Source organism: Delphinapterus leucas, chromosome 11, assembly GCF_059928025.1.
Source record: "Delphinapterus leucas isolate spDelLeu-1000000601 "Yukka" chromosome 11, BTC_Dleu_Yukka2, whole genome shotgun sequence".
NCBI lineage: Eukaryota > Metazoa > Chordata > Mammalia > Artiodactyla > Monodontidae > Delphinapterus > Delphinapterus leucas.
In genome coordinates, this window is record NC_143139.1 from 70,903,145 (window position 1) to 70,915,219 (window position 12,075).

At 33.7% G+C, this 12,075-nt stretch overlaps 1 protein-coding gene and 1 non-coding gene across 3 annotated transcripts in view; one reads left to right on the top strand and one right to left on the bottom strand.

Moving 5' to 3' along the window:
• Positions 1 to 12,075, bottom strand: part of CEP290 (centrosomal protein 290) — a 100,782-nt gene that overhangs the window by 79,808 nt on the left and 8,899 nt on the right. For both annotated transcript variants that reach the window (XM_022552458.2, XM_089921088.1), the window contains 7 exons: positions 11,489 to 11,638; positions 10,912 to 11,094; positions 10,183 to 10,272; positions 6,759 to 6,881; positions 5,690 to 5,813; positions 1,642 to 1,814; positions 750 to 912 (listed from right to left, as the gene is read on the bottom strand). In XM_022552458.2, the coding sequence (XP_022408166.2) occupies positions 750 to 912; positions 1,642 to 1,814; positions 5,690 to 5,813; positions 6,759 to 6,881; positions 10,183 to 10,272; positions 10,912 to 11,094; positions 11,489 to 11,638 (1,006 nt within the window). The remainder of the gene's footprint in view (positions 1 to 749; positions 913 to 1,641; positions 1,815 to 5,689; positions 5,814 to 6,758; positions 6,882 to 10,182; positions 10,273 to 10,911; positions 11,095 to 11,488; positions 11,639 to 12,075) is intronic.
• LOC115803473 (U6atac minor spliceosomal RNA) lies at positions 7,292 to 7,415 on the top strand. Its single transcript, XR_004024220.1, has one exon. It is a non-coding gene; the product is annotated as a U6atac minor spliceosomal RNA (small nuclear RNA).

Here is a 12,075-nt window from a genome sequence, read left to right on the forward strand (position 1 = left end):
AGACACTTTTTTACGAATAAATAATATGTATAAAATATTTATTTTTCCTTCCTTTAGAGAATAGTTTTTACAGGTGATCATTTTAACTCTAAGAAAGCATTAACTGGTATTTACCAAGTATAATGAAATCATGATTTAGATATTTATTTCCATTTTAAAGTAGCAATTTAGATTGGACTGTCGTAACATTCAAACTAGTAATATTCACTAATGAACTATTTATTGATATCAATATATAAACTCTCAAGCTATATTTATTAATTACTTCTTAGAATCAATAGTAACCTTAAAATACTCAACCCAAGTAAAACTTAGTGCCAATTATAAAAGTCAAGTATTTAAAAGTCTTAAAAAGGATTAAACAGTATTTCTAAATGTCCCCATGCATTCATCTGAAACTAGAGCATTTTGCAAACTAACACACTACTTTTGTTGGAAAAAAAAAAGGTTAATTTCTAATAGTGGTATTAACTAAGTAGCTTTCCATTTTTTAAGAATGCAATTATTATTGAGGAGATCTCCGACTGAATATAGCAGTGCTCCAGGTCTGTCCAACCACCATCGCAGCTCCATCAAATCCATAATCCCACTTCAACTGGAACAGCTCCATTTTTACTTGTTTTAAGTATTTTTATAGGAGGAATTATTAAATTAAAAAAAGCATCCAAATATTTAAAAATAATCACATGCAAAAAAAAATGACGTGACAATTAGGTTGAGCAAACTACGTATCTTAAAAGATGACTTACCCATACGCTCTTTAAGTGCCTCATTCTCATCAAGGAAATCATTGATCTTCAATTCAAGTTTATTGATTTCCTTTGTCAATACTTCAATCTCTTGATCTCTTATTTTAATTTGGTTTTTACAATTCTTTATTTCAATAACAGCATCTTCTAAGCCATAAACTCCCTGAAAAATACCCAATGTAATTTAAATATAACATTGTTTATTTGAATAAACTGTCAAATTCATGAATTTGTTTTCTTATTAAGTCTGAGGGGAAGTACACATATAACTAAGATTTACAACTATAAACTGTGTTTTTTACTGTACTTTTAAAAAACAAATCCAGTAATAATAATAACGGGAAATGGAACAGTTGAAATTTCCCTGTATAGCCTCCTAATGGCAAAGTGACTCAGAATATTACACATAAAACACTTAATAAAATACAGAAAAGGAACAGTAAGGGAGAATCAGCAATACCATTAGAATATGTAGGTTATTAGTTGCCTGACTTAGCAGTAATCAGATTTAAAAATATAAAAAGTACAGAGTAAGGCTGTGTTGGCACAGTAGGTGGTAAAACTGTCTCTGTTACAACTTTTAGACAACTCATCAGTGGTGTCACATCTACATGGTGGTACAATGACACAGATTACAAAGAATCTAATCCTGCTGCCTCACCAAAGCTGATTTTCTGGGCAAAATGCTTTAATCAAATGGTTTGAAAACAATTCTGCCAAAAAGTAAATGCTGCACAAAAGTTTGAACACTTCAGTATAAATCAATTAGGATAATCTTTATCACGAGATACTTCTGGAATGTTTTTAAATGGTATAAAGAAAATGGCACAGAACAGTCTATAAGTGGCAAGATAATTCTAAGCTCCTTGATTGACAAGATAAAAATACATACCGATTCATAATCTTTTAATCGCTTCAGAGTCTCAACTAGTTCTTTATCCTTTTCCCTAGCATCAGCCTCAGCCAGTTCAGCTGTTCTCTCAGCCTCTTTAGTTCTCTCTTCTAAAATTTGAACCTTAGACTGAATTTTCATATAATGAGTCCGTTGAGAAAGTGCTGAAGCTCCTACAGGGTAAAAATTAAAATCATGAATGAACTGAATTGACTACTTACTCCTATAAAACACTGGTTCCAGCATGGGAAGCAGGAAATGTGGTATGTCACTAAAAAAAGTCCATTTAATATTATAATTTTATATTTGTAAAATAAAGTTTTGGTTTGGTTTTATTTATAAAACTAAAAAGGAAATTTTAATAAAATCTTAGCTGAAAGGGTATGGATTATAAAAGACTGGAAAACACTGCTTTACAAAGAATGATAATTGTGGCAAAGGCTGCTGTTTCTAATAGTTAGCTCCCTTTCGTCCACTGTAATAGAACTATGGATTTTTAGACGGACACATGGCCACTTGAAATAAAGACTAAATTTCCACTTACATTCCAGTAGCTAGGTGGGGTCATGAGACTAATAGGATATAAACAGAAAGACCATGTGCACATTTCAGGAAATGTTTTTAAAGGAGAGGAGTGAAATTTTCTTTTCTCCTTCCTCCTTGCTGCCAGCTGGAATATGGACATTAGGGCTGGAGCTCAGTCTTCTTAGAACATGAGATGGAAACCTCATGCTGATAGTCAAAGCAAAAAGATACAGGGTCCCTGGTATCTGGTATTTGTACAAGTAGCACACCTACACTAAACTAGTTGCCTCAACTTTGATTATATCACGGAAAAGTACATTTCCATCCTGTTTAAACCATTGTTACATTCGATTTTTTTCTGTCAGTTGCAGCTAAACTTAACTGTAACTAATAGTTTAAAAATTCCTACTTGTACATCTTAACAAACTGTTGCTAAGACCAAAATATAGTATTCGTATCATTCTAAAATGTACTGACAATCATTCTTACACTCATCCATAATAAACATCTACTGATTTATAGGTCATATACTTACATACAGGCACTGGACTAGTGTGGGAGATCACACACATTTATAAGAAGTGAGCCCTGTTCTCTGGAGTTAACAGCCTAGCTGGAGAATGTGACAGAGGCTCCTGTCCCCAAAATCTATTCTCCCTTTCTTCTGCAAGGCCCTCCACAATATATTACCTGCCTATCCTTCAGTACATGCTCTTTGCTTCTTGCCTCCTCTTCCTCTACCTCGCTGTTTGGGATTGGATGTGAGGGTAAAGTTCCATTTTGCATGAGGCAGATGAAGGCAATACCCTAGACTGCCTAACTAGACCAATACACAAGTGAGAAATAAACTTCTATCTTGATTTTGCCACCATTTTTCAGATGCTTCTACGAGCTAAAACTAATCTTAACCAATGAAAGGAGACCACCATTAACTGTCATGCACAAGTTAAATTCAAGATACAGAGTATAGTCTAGTACACACACCTTCTGTGGACTTTAGGAATTACATGACTATGGACTGACAGAAGCGTCACTATATAAGACCTTTCCTTATTTGACAGCAGAAATCAACCGCCACTTTTTCTCCTGGTGACTGGAATATGCAAACCCCACAACATCAGTGATCCTTTTAAAGCAATTTACGCTACTGTCAAAGAATAATTCTAGTACATACATAATACAGACACATGTAGAAATAAGTATAGCAAGTGGGGCTTGATGCTGCTCAACAGTCACACTATATTTCCCTAGTCTGGTTCATTCTTCCAGATGACCATTTCCTACCTTCTCTTTACTTCTCTCTCCTCAAACTTCTAATATATCTGCCTCTATCCTCACTTTCAGCTGAGAACCTTGCTTCCTCATTCACTGAGAAAACCAAAACTTTTACTGTCAGGACATCTACCCAGCCACATCGGACAGTAACTACACACCCCACCCTTCTTCCTGTTACTATGGATGAACTCTCTGTGTTCCTAAGCCAACTACTCCACTGAACACTAGATCCCATCCCATTGCCTTCTCAGGAATATTACTCCAGAAGTCCTTCTCTCCCTCCCTTGCTTCATCAATTCATGAATTGCTTCCTCTTTAATGGATCTTTCCTATTTACTTAGAAGCATGATTATTTCTTCCATTTAAAAGAGAAAAACATTTTCTTTATCCCCCTTTCACCTCAGGCTACCACTCTATTTTTCTCCTTTCCTTTTCCTCAAAAGTCTCTGTATTGGCTCTATTTCATCTCTACCCATTTTCTCTTGAACCAAAAATGACCACTGCTAAATCCAGTGGTCAATTTTTAGTGCTCCTCTTGTCTTATCAGCAGCAATGAATATAGTATGGAACACAGTTGCTTATGCTCTTCCTTGATGACATTCCACATGTGAGTTTCAGGGCTCTACGTGCTCCTGGTTTTCCTCCCATCTCTCTGGTCATTCCTTTTCAGCCTTTTTGGTTGTTCCTTTTCATCTCCCCAAGTTCTAAAGTAAAAGCATCCCAAGGCTCAGTCTTAAGATTTTTCTTTTTAACCAACATTTTCTCCTTTGATGATCTCAGCCAGCTTCATGACTTCAAGTACCATTTTTATGCATAAAGTTCCCAAATTAATATGTTTAACCCAGACTGTCCTCATGAACCTCAGACTTCTATATACAAGTACCTACTTAACATTTTCACTCAGATGTCTAATAGCCAGCTCACACTTAACATGTCCTATTTAACTAAGTACCTGACCATCTCTAAACCTGCTCTTTCCACAGCCCTCCCCAGCATTCAGACCAAAAGCTCTGATAACTTTCACATCCTACATCTGATCTGTCAGCTAATTTCATTTCTATCACCTTCAAAATACATCCAGAACTGACTACATATAACTCCACTGCTACCTCCGTGCTTTAAACTACCATCACCTCTCTCCAGGTTATTGCAGTAGTCTTATAACAGGTTCCCTGCTTCTCTCCTTACCACTCCTAGAGTCTATGGCAGACACAGTCCAAGCCAAAATATATCACTCCTTTCTTCAGAAATTTTTTGATGTCCATTCTCACTTAAAAGAAAAGCCGAAGTCCTTACAATGAACTGTAATGCCCCATACGATATGGCCCCTCGTTACCTCTCTGATCTCATCACCTACTACTGCCCACTTGCTCACCCTGCTCCAGCCACAAAGGCTTCTTTGTTGTTCCTCAAACATGCTCAGTACACTCCTGCTTCAGGGCCCTGCACTTATTCTCACTGCTTAGGGACATCCACATGGCTCACTCCCTCATCTTCTTTAAGTCTTTGTTCAAATATCTCCTCAGTGAGGCTTTTGCCTCACTACCTAAATTACAACCACACTACCATTATTTCACTTACACACAAACACACACTCATTATTTCCCCTTTGTGTCTAATTTTTTTTTTATCTTCAGCAATTACAATAAATATGTCATGAACTTATTATGAATAGTTTGCATTAATGTGTTCTGGTATAACTACAGTATATAGTCTTTTGGAAATACAAGATCACTAATGTTGTAAGGGCTTACATTCAAAGGATTTGATGAGTTAGGTAAGCTAGCATGACCCAAGGTAGGGAGAATATGATGACATATCAAGTTGGGTAAGGTTAATTCAAATGTTGACAAGTCAATTACTTCTGAAAAATCTCTGCAATGTTGCTACACTGATCAAAATTTTATTTTCTTCCATTCTTTGTTAATTACAAAAAGGAGGATAAATACAATTATATCACCATTTTTCATTTCTTTTATACAGCCAATCTGGTAATAGGGGTTAATGTAGTTTTCATCAGAGAAAAACTACAGAAAATACTGCCATCATTTACATGTGTAAATACTAATATCATATATACAGTAGTCAATAATACCTTGTACAATTTTTTTAAGAATACAAAATTCAAATACAGAAAAATCACTAATATATCTCTTGGCATAATATAATTTCATTTTAATAAAAATAAAATACTTTAAAAACTTAGTGGTATATAAAATGACTATATACTTATAAAACATTGAATTACCTTTGTTTCTTTGGAGCTCATTTTTCAAATCTTCAATAATAAAAGTATTTTTTTCCATTTCTTTTGTATATTGCTCTACTTGGTCAGTGAGCATCTTAATTTGACTATCTCGTTCTTGTATACCCTGTAAAATATTTTGAATATTACATATTATCACTTCATGAATATTAATCTACATTTTTAAAGTAAGAGAAAAGGGAGGTCTTGTTTTTTTCAACAAGACTATAGAATGTATTTCTTGTGAGTCAAAACTGTGCTTTTACTCTTTTGTATACCTCAACTGCACTAATCACTGCAGGAATACTGCTGTCACTCTAGTACTTAAAGATGATATAAGGGCTAGCACGCTCACAAATACGAATTCCAGAACTCTCTAATATTTGTGGCTTCTAATAACTCCTTTTGTGTTACTTTTCCTCATCATCCAATTCTATCTTTTTATCATTTTATGTTTGTGTTTTACCTTGTGCTTTTTCCTTTACTCAACTTAGCTTTCACCCCTGCAGTACTTCATTCAAAAATCTTGTCCCTTCCGATCGTCCTTATTCTCCAAATACTTTCCAAATTTCCTTCTTTCTTTTGGACTATGACTAGAGAGCACAGCTGATGCAAGTGTAACTTCTTTCTATATGAATATATTTGTACTATCAATAAAAACAAAAATTTTATACAGTACAAATTATAACCATATTTTAGCTTATTCCACATTGTACAGGATATTTCAGCACTAAAACACAACACAATAGACTTTAGTAACAGAGAATTAAGATATTTTTTTAATTTCTAAAAGTTTTTAAAGTTTCTTATTAAATAATTCCCAAGCAAAACAATAAATGTATTATCTGCATCAATAGAGAGAAATACATAAAATAATTTTATTCCTAACTCTAAACTTAATTCTAATTTTTTCTTGGGACTGGACGGTGTAAGAAACTTCAAAAGACTTTATTATATACCCAAAAGTGCAAGTGACTAGATTAGGCACAGGAAATAAATAAGACATAATTTAGAGTTTCATTGCCAACTTTAATAAACCTTGTTGATAAACCAAATTTTGAGAAAGTTTTACCTGTTGTAGAGCCATAATATTACTTTTATCGGCATCAAGTTGGGCATTTTTCAGTTTCTCCCTCAGGTTATGTAACATTTGCTGGTACTCAATAATTTCATCATCTTTAGAAGACAAAATTAACTAGAAATAAACAAAATAGAATCTGTTACATAAGAGCAAAATTAATAAACCATTCCTCATTTATGGTAAATATTTTAATATATACCATTAGCAGATTTCGAGAAAATACAGGAAATAAAATTCTTTGAAGTGAGAAAATAGCAACTATTGGAATGACCACTGTTCTTTTGTGCATACAACCTGAAATTCAAATAAGAAATGATTCAAAAATATACACTGTATTTTTTGCTTTTTAAGAAATTCAATCTTTTAAACAATCTCTAGTTTCCAAAACCCATTCCTAGAACACTAAGCTATAAATAACTCCCTGCAATTATAAAAGGTTTTGTAGAACTAATCTTTTATGAAGAAAACATTAAAATGACACTAAGAAGCATAAAATATCTTGAATGAATAAAAGGTATCTTGTTATGTTGTATGAAAGGAAAAGGCTAGCATTCCTCTGGACAAGAATGGAAGAGGTCCTCAGGCTTGACAACATGCATATGGTTAAGGCATTGCCATCCACTTCATGGCCTCTAATCATCATTTTTTTTTTTTTTTTTTTGCGGTACGTGGGCCTCTCACTGTTGTGGCCTCTCCCGTTGTGGAGCACAGGCTCCGGACGCGCAGGCTCAGCAGCCAAAGCTCACGGGCCCAGCCGCTCCACGGCATGTGGGATCTTCCCAGACCGGGGCAGGAACCCGTGTCCCCTGCATCGGCAGGCGGACTCTCAACCACTGCGCCACCAGGGAAGCCCCTAATCATCATGTTTTAATACTGTACTGCATATTTGAAAATAGCTAAGAAAGTGGATCTTCAAAGTTCTCATTACCAGAAAAAAAAAAAAAATTGTAACTATGTATGGTTACAGATGTTAACTGGACTTACTGGGGTAATCATTTTGCAATACATACAAACATCGAATCATTACACTGTATACCTGAAACTAGTATCATGTTATGTCAATTTTACCTCAATTTTAAAAAAATGAAAGGTACCTTGTGTTCTTTGCTAGGACCAAATATCAAAATCAATCTATAAATTAATTTATAAATTTAATATATACCCAATAAAATACCTAAAATATTTTAAAGAAGTATTTCTAAAATTTGTATTTAAAAAGCACATTTATAAGAATCTAAAAAACATAAATAATGAGAACAGCTTTTTCAAATATTTAAGCATAATAATTAAAACAAGTGGGGCTTCCCTGGTGGCGCAGTGGTTGAGAGTCCGCCTGCCGATGCAGGGGACACAGGTTCATGCCCCGGTCTGGGAGGATCCCACATGCCGCAGAGCGGCTGGGCCCGTGAGCCATGGCCGCCGAGCCTGCGCGTCTGGAGCTTGTGCTATGCAACGGCAGAGGCCACAGCAGTGAGAGGCCCACGTACCGCCAAAAAAAAAAAAAAAAGTCTACATGGTTAGAAAACAGATCAATCAATATAAAGAAGAGAGTCCCAAAATAAATTCAAATTCAACAGTTTTGTATGTAATAAAAATGGAAGTGTATTTTAGTAGGAGAAAAATGAAATGTTCAATAAATGATGTTTAGACAACAGAGTAGCTCGGTTACACCCGTATCTCACTCTTCATACCAAAATAAATAATATATGTTTCAAAGATTTACATGTAAACGATGAAACTAGAAGATACTAGAGAAAATATAAGAAAATAATTTTATACTCAGAATCCTTTCTAACTATGATACAAAGGCCAAAAGCCATAAAAAACATTAAATTTATGCAATATAAAAAAAATACTTCAGGGGCTTCCCTGGTGGTGCAGTGGTTGAGAGTCCGCCTGCCGATGCAGGGGACACGAGTTCGTGGCCCAGTCCGGGAAGATCCCACATGCCACGGAGTGGCTGAGCCCTTGAGCCATGGCCGCTGAGCCTGCGCATCCGGAGCCTGTGCTCCGCAACGGGAGAGGCCACAACAGTGAGAGGCCCGCGTACCACAAAAGAAAAAAAAAAAATTCATAGTAAAAAACACCATAAAGCCAAAAGACAAGTGACCAACTAGAGGAATATATTTGCAATATATATCACAATTACACTTGTAGCGTTTATTCTACAGATACACATTTTCAAAATAAATATACAAGGATATTCATTAAAACATTGTTTCTAATAGCAAATATTGGAAACCTCCTAAATGCCACATAATAGGAAATCAATAACATACATATCTACAAGAAAAATTACATTAAAAAGAACAAAGTAATACCATACATACTGATATAAACTAAGTAAAAGATACTAAGTAAAAATGAAGTGCAGAAGAATACATTTGCTAACATCTCTCCCCCCAAATTAAACGATTAAAAACAACTCTTTTTTTCCTGGTGTTGGTAAACTATGGCTCATAGGTCAAATTTGGCCTGCTGCCTGCTTCTGTAAAGTTTCATTGGGAAAACAGCCTTGCTCATTTATTTATGTATTTTCTATGGCTGCCTTCATATTATAATAGCAGAGTTGAAGACATACACCAGAAACCAAATATTCTAAAATATTTACTCCCTGGCCTTTTACAGAAAGTTTATTGACCTCTGATTGATTCTATAAACTTCATTTCCACTGCTACTGCTCTTGTTTAAAATATAGGTTAGCTGAGATTCCCACATGATAATTTCAAATAGCCAACAAGATTTATGTGAACCTTGTTAGAAACAAAGACTATAAAATTGATAGCTTTTAAAATTAGATTTATTCAGAATCATTTCAGATTTTTCAAAATATATAATCATCACAATCCTAACTTCTGATATGGTAAGGCTTGGGGTTGTGGTTGGAGTTAGAGAGTGGTGAGGAGGAACAGACTTCTGAAAAGACTTCTCAGGTGATTCTGAAAGATCCCTTCCCTTACTTCCATTCCTGATCCACTTCCTTACTCCCATTTCCACTGAATGCCAATACCTTGATTAATCTAACATGGAAGGAGAGTCAGAAAAACTAACATTAAACCTGGAACTATATAACTAATATATACAAGGTACCTATGGTTTACGTGAAAACATTTAAATTTTATTTATAATTATCTATTTTAGATGACATATTATATTTTAGACTTAGATTTCTATCAGAAAACTAAAAATTTTAAATTTAACTCATTGATGTAGAAGAGCTCATTCAACAACAGATAAGCTAGAGGTCTACACACGAGTTCTTAGTTTTCCAGCTTTTTAAAACATTTAATACACTTTTTTAAATGCCTAATAAAAATGTCATTAACTAGTACAAGAACTTTAAAGAAAATTAAGACTAAAAAATTGAAATCTAAAATGAAAATGAACAAGCTATTATAGCAATTGAAAAAAGCACCTTCCATTCTTCTACTTTTGCGTTGACAGCTGCCATGATTGGATCATCTTCTTCATTTTTTGCTTTCAGAAGATTTGTAAGCTCCTGCACCTAAAAGGCAACAACTATTTCAAGAACTGTTGCAAATTAGTGTACTATACATGTATTTGTTGTATATGAATATTTACACACATGATAAGCATACACATGCACATATATACATATACATTACAAATGCATATTCATTATGGGAGCAGTTCTGTAGTTAAGGTGACCTTTAATTGTTTGTGCATCTTTACAGTTGTATAATTATTTTTTGTCATTAGAGAATTGTATTTTTAAGTATTACTCTATTTTTTAAACAAGTTTAATCCCATGTAAGTAGTAAACAATATATTGGTTTCTATGATACTTAGAGTGTATTTATTTTAAGGTATAAAATTAAGCTTGATGATCCACAGGACTTCTAAGAGGCTTTAGCAGAAAATTTGCAGGATTGTTATCTACATATTCATTCAGGTATCACCCATATACTCTACATGGCAGTAATTACAAGGTATATGTAAGGGGACTAGAGAAACACATAGAGACAAGTATATTACCATGGCAACATATTACAGTATAAGATGACATACTAGAGCATAAGACAAAAATTCATACCCTAGAAAGTTAAAAGTACTTTCTAGTTTCAAATAAATAGTAATGAGGCAATATGAAGTTTGCCCAAATAAGGCAAACAGGAATTCTTACTTGAAGCTGGTAATGATCATTTTCTTTTTTTAACTGGTCCATTATATTATCTGTCTGATGCACAATAGCTTTCATCCTATTATATTCATCAGTCATCTTCTCCATTTCCTGTACAGACTCTTCTAGATTTTTTCTCATTTCTTCATTCTGAAGTTCAAGTTTCTCATTAGCTTCTGTTAAAGTCTAAGAAAGGTAAAGATGCTACAGTTAAAAACAATTTAAGAAACTAAAATTTAAATTAATACTAAATGGAGTCATACGTGTCTGCTGGAGAAAACAGAATTCTTCACAGATATTTAGTATCAATTGCTATTGGTCAATTAAACCAAATTAAATATCAAGAAAAGTGTAAGTAAGTATCTTAGTTCTTAAACAATGCCCAAGGTAGGCATATAACAAGAATGAATTTGCAAGATTTGCAACTTCAAAGATGCAATTTATTTCATGTTTTACAAATACATAGTTGCAGATTTATACTAAATATACTGAAATGTAGGGCTAAATACTAATTTTATATTATAATGAAATTAAAGCTTTATAAAGATCATTGCTTTGAAATGACTTCTATCCATTTTACCTGAATTTCATCTAGGTATTGGACAAGTTCATAGTTTTTTTTAGACAATTGTGATCGGTAGTCACTGTCTTCTCTTCTTGATGAAAGGGTTTCTTTTTGCAAATCTATTTGTTTTTGATAGTCAATAATATCCTGACGAAGCTGTTCATTCTGAAGGCAGATCAAACACAGTATTCTATTAAAAAAACTATCCAAAGAAACAAAATTTCACCCTCTGAATAGTGATCTCAAAACACATCTTTAAAATTCCAAGGTTTCACCACCCTTAAAGCCTCACCTTTTTCTTTAGACGTTTGTTCTCCAGAAGAGGACAGGAAAAAGGTAATTAGAAATAAGAAAGCCAATATATAATTAAATATAATAATTAGAAATTAAAGAAAACAAAAAAAATTTTTTAGGAGAATGAGATATTATTTTGGATAATCAAAGAAAGCAAGAATACTAATTACCAACCAAAACAAAAAAACATTTTGATTATGTTAAAAAGATAAGCACTATCAGGATAAACAATGTACAAACATTATTTGGCTCAGAAGAACCAAATAATAATCAAAATTTGTAATATTTAATGAGAAACAAAAGTTTTA